General features: G+C 45.9%; 1 protein-coding gene across 3 annotated transcripts in view; it reads right to left on the reverse strand.

The window, feature by feature from the left end:
- The window catches only part of LOC119650697 (sodium/potassium-transporting ATPase subunit beta-2), a 40,344-nt gene extending 29,083 nt beyond the window's left edge, over window positions 1-11,261 (reverse strand). For 2 of the 3 annotated variants that reach the window (XM_038053682.1, XM_038053680.1), the window contains exon 1: window positions 10,740-11,261. In XM_038053682.1, coding sequence (XP_037909610.1) covers window positions 10,740-10,884 — 145 coding nt within the window. In that variant the 5' untranslated portion in view covers window positions 10,885-11,261. The remainder of the gene's footprint in view (window positions 1-10,739) is intronic. The other variant, XM_038053681.1, reaches the window with a different exon arrangement.
- Window positions 11,262-12,824: the final 1,563 nt, after the last annotated feature.

The following is a 12,824-nucleotide window of genomic DNA, read 5'->3' on the forward strand; positions in this document are numbered from 1 at the left end:
CCGGAGCGCCCTCCAGCGCAGCCCTGCCTGCTTCAAGAGCTTTGATGAACTTCCCGATGTTCACCCTAGTGACATTCCGCAGGCAGTGGGAGCGTCACGTTGATGCTCCCCGGCAAGTAGCGTCAACCACTTCGAACGCAATGTACTGGTGATCACTTGCCGATAAGTCTTCTAGGACTCGCCACCCGTTCGCCGATGATGCCAATGATTCCGACGCAAAAGTGATGTCAGGAATGCTTCCTTCACAGCCTGGGTGCGAAAACGTTGGGCCGGATCCGGTGTTTAAAACTACGAGCCCGGGTCTAGCCGCCATTTCCAGAATCTGGAGTCTGACTGCGATATGCCCCATTCAAGGCCTGTGGCATTAAAATCAGCGCCTACCATGATTCGTCCCTCCGCGCTCGAAACAGCATCCTCTAGAGCATCAAGAGGGTCCCGAAAGCCCGGCATCGTCTCGTTCGGCATCAGGTAAACGCTAAAAAATGTTATCTCTATACACCGGGTCCAGACAAATCCGTTCCTTCAGCCTTCGCCAAGAACACGAAGTCGAACGTCGTCCCGAACCCAGCTAGTAGAGGTGCCCGATAAGTCGAGATGTCGTGAGGCCGGGTCTTTGTTTCGGTGTTGCTCGCTAGATCAGCATTTACTTCCGCAGCGAACTGTGCTAGCAACTGGCGAACGGTTGCACTCCGGTGCATGTTAATTTGTAAAATGCGGATCATGCCGTTCGCACCCTAGCCCTTTCCAATTCCGCCCTGAAGATTGGACACCGTCCCGAGCTCGCAGTGTGTGCGACACTCTCACCAGATGCGCCACGACCCCTGCAGAGAACGCAACTCCCGCTTCCATTGCAGGTCTTGGCTTGATGGCCTACTTGGCCGCATGCTGCTCTCTGGTCCCGTCCCTTATAGCACTTGGTGGGGACAATCCGCATTCGTACCTTGCATACTATCCATCCAATTTTGATTCTCCCGCTGCTAAGGAGTTTCCTCATATATTGCTCGGGGACTTCCACCACGGCGAGTTTTTAGCCTCGAGCATCTGCTCCTGGCTTTTGGTTGGCAGCCTCCTTGTCTTTGGACGGACGTGTCTCTCACAGCGTAGTCAGTTGTTTCTTTTTTTTTTCTTCTTCGCCTTCTTTTTTGGGCCCTGGAAACTACTTAGATAAAGTCTCCTTCAAGCTCGTCGTCCTCTTTCCGCTTTTTCCCGAGTTCGCTTTGCATTGGACTATCTGCAGCCCGTTTGGTGCTAGAAGCGTTCTGAGCGGGGAGTGCGGCTCTTTCTGCTCTCCAATCGTCTTCCGCTGCTTTCCACGTTCACTTATAGAAGGAGATGCGGTCCATTCAGCTTCTCCAGTTCCATCAGCCCGTTTTTGACGCCTTTGCTTACGTTCCTCTGGTTTGGGCTTACCAATCATCACGACCAAATCCCAATCTATATCCTTTAAGCGAAGCAGGGTCACACGCTTGCTCATTCACACGTTTGCTCATGTCAAGTCCATCACCTTCTTAGGCAGGAGATAACAAGGACTTGTTCGATCAGAGATCATTTGAACTCTTTTATCCCGAAAGTTTTTAAACTGATTATTTTTGCAACTGATTTTGCTTGGGGCATTACACTCCAGGAGACCATCAATCTCGATAGATCGATGGTAAGGCCTATTTTAGAGTATGCAGCTATGTCCACTATGAATCCGCCAAGACATATTGAAAATAAGCTTAACTCTATATCTGCTTGTATTCTGAGAAGATGCCTGAGGCTGATCAGAACCACCCCCTTGCACCAGATTTTTGCTTTGGCTACGGAGCCGCCGCTGCGTTTCAGAAGGCTTCTCTTGGCAGCCAAAGAACTTCTCAATCTAAACGAAAGGAATGCTAAAACCTATAATTTGGTGGTACAAAACCCGAATGCTGACAATGGTTTGTCTTCGATCAATAGGTTTTTCCGGAGTTTGTTTGACACTGCAGTTCCCAATGAAGTTCCGGTGATTTCAAATAAGGTTCAGGTCATCTTGTCTTACGATTTGGGACGAACTTGTGGCGGCTGCTTGTGATAGTTGAGCCGAAGGCGTTAGATCCAGAGGTTTTTCGGTCCTGGCGCCGGATGCTGCCTTCAGGCGTGATGGTTCGGCCTGTGAGGTTGTTGGTCCGGACCGGACCTAGGTCTTATGCTTTTCCTTCGATGTCAGTTTGGTTTTGGCGGCTGATCTTTTGCTGTAATTCCGGCCAGGTGCTCAGAGGTGGCGGGGAGAAAGGCGGGGTGGCAACCCTGTCGGCCAAACCAAAACCAAGTGGCCGAGGAGAACCTCCATAGTATTCACTTTGGTTTGCCGGCCGTGATTCGGTAGGCGCATGCTCCAAAGGCGTAATCAGAGCGATCAGACCCGAGTCTGCAAGGGGACTCATCTGAAGTGGCAAATTGGTCACGAAACCTTACCAGGGGTATACTGGTACCATAGGAACCGGGAAAGCCCCTCGACTCACATACTTCGGGTGAACTCCTGTTGTATGTGAGGACAGCTCGGTTATTTGCGGTTGGCCTCCCTAGTGGGAGTTTCATGGTGGTTGTGGTTATGCTCAAGCGAGAAGAGACCTTCGGGCCTTGACGTGGTGTTGCGTATCAACACAACTCCATAGTTCGGTAGAGATTTAGGTAATTCTTGCATCCACCAGTATGAATGCTAAGCCACGCACTTGGTATAGACTGGTACCGTTGTTGCTTTTCTCAGCGGGGCTCTGATTGTGGTCACAAAATCAATCCGTGTCTTAAGAGGACCGTAGGATTAAGTCTCACAACAGGTGGCTACGTAAAACACCATGGGCTTCACTGCCCTTGTAGCTGACTTTGGTGTACACTGACAATCTAATGAAGGGGTTGTGTGAGTTCCACTGTGACATTCAAGGTTCCTTCTTAAGCAGCTAAGACACAACATCTAGGATTTAGTATGTGTAGTGTTAATGGCAAGTAGATATCTAGGTTTCGGAAAAAATCTAGGTGACTTGAGACGAAGAATTTGAAATGTCATTGCTAACTACACGTCTTGCACGAGGACAGGTTTTGATGTCGGACTACCAACTAAACACCTCCCTGTCATCAGAGAACTAGCCTGGAAACGTTTGACACTTTACTTCGGGCTAGCCGTTCCGCTTTCCCGGCTTTGGGAGCCTTCAATTCAGGCAATCCCTTTCACCATCGGGAGGGGAGGGGGGGGGGGAAGTGAGTTGTTAGTTCAGGAAACCCCCTCCCCTCCGATCCGAATGCTATCTTCTTCGCAATAAGAAGAGTCAGCATATAATGCGCAACATGATTCCAGCTGCCAGCGCTCTGCTCACAAAAGCAGCTCATCACAATACTCAACCCATCGCTCCAACATGCCCACTCTGCCGGAACTCAGATTTCCCTCTTTGTCTCGGCAGGATGAGCATCGAGGTATGTAAGGCTTTATCCTGGTGACTTATTGGTAAAACTTCCGCACCTGGTGGAATCGCTCCCTCTATTTTTCGAGTTCCCAGACTTTATAAGCCAGTTCACTTCCGATATTCAACACGTGTCTGGAAAAGATAACGTGGTTGCTGACGCTTTGTTACATGTTGCAGAGGTCAAGATTCTCGCTACCGTCGATTTTCCGGGAATTGTCGCAGAAGGACGACGCAGTTCTTCAGACCTTGAGGACCAACTTCAAATACACATTCTATCCAGTTTTTTCATATCTTCGGCTCAACATCCAGTATATACTGCGAAACCTCAGACAGGGAACCAAGGTCATATATTCCGGTCAGTTTCCGAAAGGAAGTGTTTCATTCCGTTCACGATTTGGCGCAACTAGGCAATCGAGCAACGAATCGGTTAGCTACCGCGAAGAATTTGTGACCCTCCATGAACAAGGACATTAATTCTTCGGCCAGACAGTGCGTTGCATGTCAGAAATGCAAAACTAGGAAAGGGCTCCCTCGTTCCGCCAGGCGTTTTCGCACAATCCGCCTTGATATCAATGGTCCTTTCCGAGACTCGAACATTTTCAGGTATTGCCTCACAACCATCGATAGGTTCACGCTGTGGCCTGAGGCGATACCTCTGAAAGATATTACTGCACAATCTTGTGCCGGCAATTACAATCAGCGATCAGGAAATGCAGTTTTAATTCTCACTTTTCTCAGAGTTGGCCAAGCTCCTCGAATTTAAACACCACCGGACAACTGCGTACAACCTGCAATCCAATGGGATGCTCAAAAGGTGACACAGGGCGCTGAAGGCTGCTATAATGGCCCAAGATGATCCTTCTTGATCGCAAGTTGTGCCACTCGTTCTACTTGGCGTTTAGACAGCCAATCGGGAAGCCCCTAAGAGCCAATATATCTCAGCGACCATGTTCTGGACATCAGGTCAAGAATCAACCCTACCGATCTGTTGCGTCTGATCAAGGATATAATGCCAACAGTGAAACTAACACCACGCGAAAACCGTGGCTGACGTGTTCACATGTCCTAATTAGGACGGACGGTCAGTTCGTTCGAAGTCCTCCAGCAGGGCCGACATCATTATAGTCTCAAAATCGGGGGCATGGTCAAACAGGTCACCTTGGCTCGACTGAAGCCGAAAGGCGCGCAACGCGTCCGTTTTAATTTGCTGCAACCAAGTTGAGAGAGCCGTGCATCTGAACCCCCCCTTTGGTGTCAACTGGGGGTGGAGTGTTGTGGCGGAACGAGCAACTTGGGGTTCGGACGCACGCAAGTATGATTCGTGGCAGCCATGACATCGAAGAATAATTTTTGACATTGAAAACTGTTTATGGGGGAGCGAGTTGTATGGTTTGTAATTAATAGGGAAGAAGTTAGGAAGCCCATAGGGACTAGGCTCGACATTGGTGTCACATTTACCAGCAAAGGAACTCAACCAAGGAAGGAATTCGGAGAGGAACTGAGAGAGAGGACAGTTTGCACCCAGAAGAGGCGTATTCAGCGCAGCGGTCGAGGAGCTAACAGATAAAATAAGGTAGGTCGCATCATTGATGTGGGGGTTTGGCAGCAGAGCCAGCAAAATTAATGAAAGTGAGAAGAGATTGACTGGGGAATAGCGATTGTGGGAGTTAAATGGTTTCACTGTGAGTGAGAGTAGTCTCGACTTCATAGATTAATGAGTAGCCTTGAAGTGAGCAATGTTGGCGTCATTCTTTGAAACCTGACACTTCTGCCGCAGTATATATTTCAGGTTGATTTTTGAATGGATCTCCGCGGTGAACCAAGCTAAATTAGAGCACAGGCATGTAGGAGAACAAAAGATGTAACAGGTGAGGATATCAGAAAAGATATTGTCAAAATTACTAAGAGTTGGTTACCTGTCAGGGTAGGTAATATTCCATCCCAACTGATTAATATTATGGGTAAGTTGAGAGCGGCAAAGTTGGCTTTGCATAAATTGAAGTTTTCGCACAGATTTAGATTAGGACCGACAGAGTTCCATTTTAAATACAAATGCGGTATAGTGAGTGTCTATTTTGACTTAAGGGGATGTGCAAGGAAATATGTGGAAGTAACGTGCGGGTAGATTGAAAAAGTAGAGGTCGGGAGTGCCGTTTAAGAATTTTTTGGTGTTGTTGAATCGCAGTCCAGAAAAGGCATTCATAAAAGAACAGAATAGCAGTGAAGAAAAGGAGGGTTTGTTGGAAGAAATTAGAAATCTAAGCCAATTGTAAGTATAATATATATGATCACCTTTCACACCTACGCGTCATCGTTCGTGGTTACCGAAAATGCGCTCCAGCTCTCCTCACGAATTCCCGAGACGTTCGTAATCGCCCTCAACTGTTTTGCGCCAAGCGCCCTTGCAGCGACAGGTATTGCAATAGCTTGGAGCTTTCCATGTGCTGCCCCCATATGACAACACAGAACAGTCTCAAATTGATCTTGGTCTTGAGATAACTGCGTTTCTAGATTTTAGAGTGGGTAGCGAAAGCAGATCTAGCGCCGGGTAACATCCAATTTGGTGTCGCAGTCGGCAGAAACTAGTTTCCTAGCGATGTAAATTTATCGGCACTTTCGATGCTCTGCCCATTAATGCAGATGAGGAGAGTGAGTTGAGCCGTTAAACTGAGAACTTTGATTTTGTTGGTGTTTATCTTAAGTCTAACTCCACTTGCCTCCCCTTCCAAATCCGGAGCCATTTGATCAAGGTCCATGACCTGAAGAGAGGCCAAGCAGATGTCATCAGCGAAGTTGAGGTGTTTAAGGAAAGATGTCGTTGTCCATTGAACTCCTCCACGTCCTCCGGATAAGGCAGCACGAAAAATGTCACTTATTACAAGAAGAAATAATATCGGTGGCAAGATGCAACCCTGGCGGACTCTGCCTCAGACCTCAAAGTCCTCGCAGGTTTCACCTCGGTGCAGCATATGACACACGTGCTATCATATATCGCTCTGATAATTGCTATTAGTTTCTCCGGAATGTCCCTCCAACGTAGAGAGCTTTAGATACACTCTCTGTTCACGTTATTGAAAACTCTCCCGAAATCGATGAGGAACATGCGCAGTGAAGATCTAAATTCCACGCACTAATCCAAAATGACCGTTGGGTGTTGATGTGGTCAATGCCGGCGGGTCCCGAGTGGAAACCAGTGTGCTCTCTTCGATCAAGGTTTCGAGATGTTCTCTGATGCGTTCTAGAATTACTTTAGCTATTATCTTTTTAACGGCAGGGAGCCAAATGCCATACTCAAAACGGGTGCTTTTCTTTGGAATTTTAACGGTTATCCCTATCTTCTACTCTCTGGAAAAGTTCTCGGATTCCCAAGATTTCCGTGCGATTGGGAAAGGGTCATCACTCACAGCGGTCAATGGAGCATTCAACCCCTTCCGTTGATTGATCCGTTTCTACGATTCTGCAATCAGCCCGAAGGCTGGGTGTTTGCCATCAAAGTTTACACCTAGGAGCAGGAACAGGATGTTGAGGAGGGTTAGGAAAGTAGCACTTTGTGTGGCACTTGGTGTCATTTAGTCTCAGCTTGTTCACCGAGATACAAGACAGTACAAGTGAGCACAGTGCAGGGGGGACGAAACAGACGCAAATAATTTCAGATTGTCTGCATAAAATAAAGGCAATAAACTTCAAAGCAAAGAGAGAATGAGCGGAAAGGGTAACCATGAAAAGAAACTCTGCAAGAAGCGTTTGCTGGGCAGAAGGAGAGTTATTAGTTGATTAAGGAGTTGAGTTGAGCAGAGGGAGTTTGCCGAGCAGAATATTGTGGTTAATGGCATTAAAGCCTTTAGAAAAAAAAAACCGGCGTAAATAGCATGTACCTCCTAAAGCGAAGTAAGGCAATCATTGACGAAGTTAAGTCCAGAAGGTTTGAAGAAGTTTACTGATGTTTAACAAAGCCATGCTGCTTTTTGGCTTTGAGTGACTGAAGTGCGCGGGTAACGAATCGTCCATGTATCTTTCAGTTTTTTGGAGCAAGAAGAGAGGAGAGAGATAGAACGGTAGACCTCCGTTAAAGTAGGGTCTGCGCTTTTCAGGATAGGGATAATAAGGGCCTCTTTTCCGAGATGAAAAAAGGATCATTTTTTGAAACTTTGTTGATGATTATACAAAGGGCAAGGGAGATGTAATGTTCGCAGTTAATAGGAAATAGGTTAGGAAGTCCATCGGGATCAGGTCCGACATTGGTATCAACTTTACCAAAGAAGAAGTAAACGGAGAGGAACGGTCAGCGACTCGAAACAATCTGTACCTAGAAGAGGCATAGAGACCGCATTGGTCGAGTTGATAAACAGGAAGAGAAATATGAACAGAGTGGGTCGCAGAATTACTGTAGGTAGTTAGCAGTGGGATCACGAGATTGAACTAGGATGAGTAGACCGGTTGAACATGGGGAGGTTAAAATCCCCGCAGAGGAAAAGAAGGTAACAGTAACCAGTTCAAGCAAACTGTCAAACAAATCATCACACAGATAGGAGGGATAAGCACTGGGGAAAATGTATAGAATATATAATGAACGGAACGGTGTTGGACTTGGAGACACGTAAGGCAACACAATTACAAGGATAGCCAGAGAAAGGGGAGACCGGTTCGATGAGGAGTAAATGTTTAATTGCAATCAGAACTCCATCGCCAGTGGACTAGATGTGATGACATGATGCCGTTCGGTATCTGTCGCAGCGAAAATGGACTTCCCTTCGGGAGCTCAGAATTCGTTAATCAAGGCTCCTGAAATATAGGTGACATGATGTTGCTGAGACGGCCAGGATAAATGGAAGCCCCCTCAAGCTTGACTCTTAAACCTGGAGGTTTGATTTTTGTAAAACAAGAGGGCAGTGAAGACGGAGTCAGGGAAAGTGACTTTGAACGATGCCACTTTTCGGTGGAGGTGGTGTCTTTTGTAAATTTAATACATGTTTCGTTTGAAGTAGTAGCCTACGCTAGCCAGGAGAAAAGGAGCTATTGTGATCGAAGAGGGTGGGGGGGAGGGGTATCTTTAACTCGGAGGCACTGGATTTAGTGCAACGTTTACCACTGTATCTTCTGCCTGGGATTCGTGACCTAATGAGGAGCCTGCGAATATTGTCCTTTTTCAAGGAGCGCGGGGGTGAGCCAGGAGTGGAGACTTTTTCGGGATATCTCCTGAAGCTAGCTGTACAGAAGGGTATATTGTAGACTGAGCAACAGATTGGGCTGTCGCGGGTGTAGTACATATGAGGCTCCTGAACCAGGAGCGGATGGACGAAGAAGTTTCCAGCTTCTGTTGAAATAAGTCCTCGCTTTTCAGGTATTGGCAACGCACGAGTTTAGAAGGAGTTATAGGGTTGAACATTGATTGCCAGGATCGGTTCTTGGGATCAAGGAGTAGGAGTTTAGGATGTTGTTTCCTAGAAGAATATGGGAAACTGGAAAATCTACAAAAAAGGGAAGTTGCCACGTTGCCGGCGAGGAGAGCTGGCACTTCAAAGATGCAAACCAATTAGAAAATCAATCAATTGGAGGTGAAAGGATACAAGTGTTTCCGGGTCATAAAATCAGGATGTAGATTCGTTTTAGATGGACGTGAAAGGTTTGTTTTTAGTTGTAAGGTAGAGATTATTGGAGGCATATGGGTTTAATAAAGGATTGTAGAGGAACAAGGGAGGAGATAAGAAAATGGTTTAATAAATCAGAGATTTCATCCCTCAATAATTTCAGAAGTAAATTTGCTAAAATTTAAGAGAGTCCTATAAAATATGCAAAATAATATATTACAAGTTTCGACTAACAGGCAGGTCGCCAGGACTGAAAGTCCTGGGGGTTTAACGTGAGTACCTGCCGTGAAGGCATAATCCCACGGTCCTCTTCGGACACGGATTGATGGGACCACAATCAGAGCCCCGCCATGCAATCACAGCGGTCCTGGTCTATACTGAGTGCAGGCTCAGCATTCATACCAGTGGATGCGAGGCCTATCTAACACCTCTGCCGCAACTAAGGAGTACGGCACCCGAGTTGTATAGTGCAACTCCACGCTCGAGCTCCGAGGAGCTCTGCCCGCCATGTAGGCATGACCACAACCACCATGAAACTCCCACAAGGGGGCCAACCGCAAATAACCAGGCCGAGAACACATCCTCGAGGAATTCTCCTGGAGCATATGCTCTCAGAGGGCCATCCCAGTTCCCATGGTACCCTCCTCGAGTACGTGGGGACGGAACTCCCCAGGTCGCCAGGACTGTTGGAATTTGTTCGAAGTGGTCCGGGACCATGGGTTATATAAGGTCTTGTTAGATAAGTTTAAAGGACTACTTGGAAGTACCAAGCTGGAGTTAAGTTATAAAGTTATTCGCCAAAAATATTCTGTATTCTCTGACGTCTGACATAATTCACTTTCATGTATGACATCGTCGAAATTTTAATGACCAGGTCCTTGCTCATAAGGATGGAAAATATCCTGGAAATTGTGATCTTCTCATGTTCTACTCATGTTACATCGTGGAATCACTCGATTAACCACAACATGTCGTCCCTGAACAGCATTTCTTATCTCCAGGCATAGCTCTGCAACTAGGTCAAGATTATTTAACTTCTGCTAGTGAATATGTTTACAATAAATTCATTTACGCTCCCCAAAGGAGGAATGAACATATGCCTTCCTTTATGTCTTGTTAGACCCCTTTTTACACGCTTTATACATTTATTTCGTCGAGCGTGATATGGCGGTGACATGTCCTCATTTATGCATGTCTACGTGAATTGAGGGTTGGGCGCAAAAAACAGGAACTTATGTGGAACCGAGTCCTGACAATGATGTTTTCAAGGTTTATTGTAATCAAGTTTTCGCACAATGGGTATTCCTTTCTTCAATCGTGGAATCGTAGAGGGAAGGCTCTGCTAATTTGCATGCGTGCTCGTCATATTCACGTGTTTCGCTTATAGTTATTGTTCAGGATTATAAACAGGGTAAGCTGTTCGTGTAAACTGATTTTGTTCAAGGATTAATTTCGACACCGGGCCTAGTACGACATACGGTTTGAAGGTCGTCGGGAGTATGATTGTTGCTGATTGGAATGACAAGGGAAGGGTGTTGGGGGTATCTATTGAAGATTTCAAAACGCTGCTAGGAACGTATTGTACTGAGTCAAGGACTACAACAAATATCTAATAGAAATTAATGGCAAGTAGTCCTGTAGTCATGCTATTATAGATAACTCTCAAAGAAGGCGTCATTGTATTCATACTTGGCTGCAAATGGGTTGCTATTTATCATAATCTCATACTCACTCCAACTAGAAGCGGTCCGTCCGAGGACACTTTTCTCGTCCTTGTCCCAAATGGATTTCCATAGGGATTTTTTCTGTGCAATTATGACAGGATGAGTATAATAATGATGGAATGCATCAATTGATTGTTCTGCTTCGGTAGGCATTTCCGCGATGGTTTATTTTTAATGTAATCCTTTTGCTATATCAATTCACTGTACAACCACTTCATACACTCTACACTTTTTCCTCGAACTTTTCGGTTTCTCAAAGGATTCAATCTCACCGAAAACGACACATTAAATTCAGTATATTCAGCTTAACCGTACGAAGGACGAATCTTATAGCTAGCGAGGTTTCCGGGATATTTTCAAGAATCTTTTCTTAAGAAATTCCTATGGATCACTTTAGGGATCCTCGTGACGATTACAACTAGCAATAATCCCGTCCCGGGCCAGATCTGACGAATGTCTGAATAAAATCGCATCTGAAGATGAGAAAATCGGAGTCGTTTTCGTTAATAATGAAAATTGGTTCATCCAGTTGAATTGTGGCGTACGGATCAGAGAATGGGGCTTAATCAAATGTAATTCCCATTTAGTATCTACAACTGGAATTGTCGTAGTTGCGGTGAGGTATCTGAAAAGTCCCCCCGAAGATATGGACATGGAAGTGGATCGTTAGGGTACAGTGTGGGGGAGTATGATAATCACACTTTAGAGTGCGAAAGACCTGCGGACGGTGGCATTGAATTAATTTGGGCCCAAGTCCGGAATAGATAGTGCCTTTGAAGGGATGGGTTGCATAAGTTGGCCCTTCTTTCTCGTTTTGAGAGATGGAAGTTTTGCTCTTTTCCAGGATAACTACTTCCGAGCCCATGAAATGTGTATACAAACATTCACACCAGACTGTCTACCGTAGAATGACCATGACTCCACATTCCAGATAGAAGGGGCTGCATACGGTCCGGGCCTGTTCCTACTTCACTACAATCACTGCTAAGAGCACTAAATCCATGTCTGATGACGCAAAAATAGAATTCTCTCCACCATCATTATCACCGACTCTGAAAACAATTGCTCAGGCTGACGAAGACTAATTCCTCCACTTACCTACACTTGATTCTCTCAAATGAATGCCTGCCGCCACCTTGTAGGCGGATAATTAAGGCCACGGATAAGACAGCCCCTTCTCATCTCATAGGCTCTGCTTCACTCCTTCTTCCTATTCACCGAGTTATGATTTAAATGTGCCATTTGATGGCTGTAAATTAGCAAATTGTGTAAACGGATACGTCTGGAGCTCACGTCCCCACGTATATATCAATGAGATAACAAAAGATATTTGCCCTATGAAGTGATGATGCGTTTAAAGATGCAAAATTTTCCTTGCTAAATTGTTTCCGTCTTAGAAACCTCACATAGCGACCAGATGTCGGCACTTTGAACTGGTTAACCTGGTAAAGTCGAAAGGTGGAGGTGGTTCATGTTCAATGGAAATCTGTTGGGATTTTGCTAGATTGTTACGGTTTCTGTTTAAGTGTTTTGGGCTTGAATGAGTTTGGAATGGAAATTTTGGCAATTTCAGATAGTTGATGTATTCACAGAGGAGCCTTGAATTTATGAAGCCTTTGTTCATGAAAGGAAAGTAGTTGATTTATATTTGCCTCGTGTTAGGGGTTGAGAAATAATTTTGAGTACAGATGCACGAACATTTTTCGATTGATACCCAATCGTCAAGAAATTAGTATCAGAGTATCTGCTTACGAAAAATGGTAGCTCCCCACCCTACAACCATAGACATCTTTGAGTTCGCCAAGAAGAGATTACTTAATATTGGCGACCTGGCTGCCCGAGGGTTTCCCCCCCCCCCCTCTTTGGAAATTCTACAATGTGTATTCTACGATATGCCGAGTCGGGCGGTATGATCCCTTATAGGGTAGTACCGTGCCAAAAGGGGTAATCATATACGCATCTGCACGCGAATTTAGCTCTAGGAGAGCCAGGCCCTCCTTCATCTGGAGCTACCGACTGCGATTCGGCGCGAGCTAAGTCCACCATTCATGATTACTAGCGGAACGCAGACTACGCCTCCCGCCTCTCTGGCA

This window comes from Hermetia illucens, chromosome 3, assembly GCF_905115235.1.
Source record: "Hermetia illucens chromosome 3, iHerIll2.2.curated.20191125, whole genome shotgun sequence".
Taxonomy (NCBI): domain Eukaryota; kingdom Metazoa; phylum Arthropoda; class Insecta; order Diptera; family Stratiomyidae; genus Hermetia; species Hermetia illucens.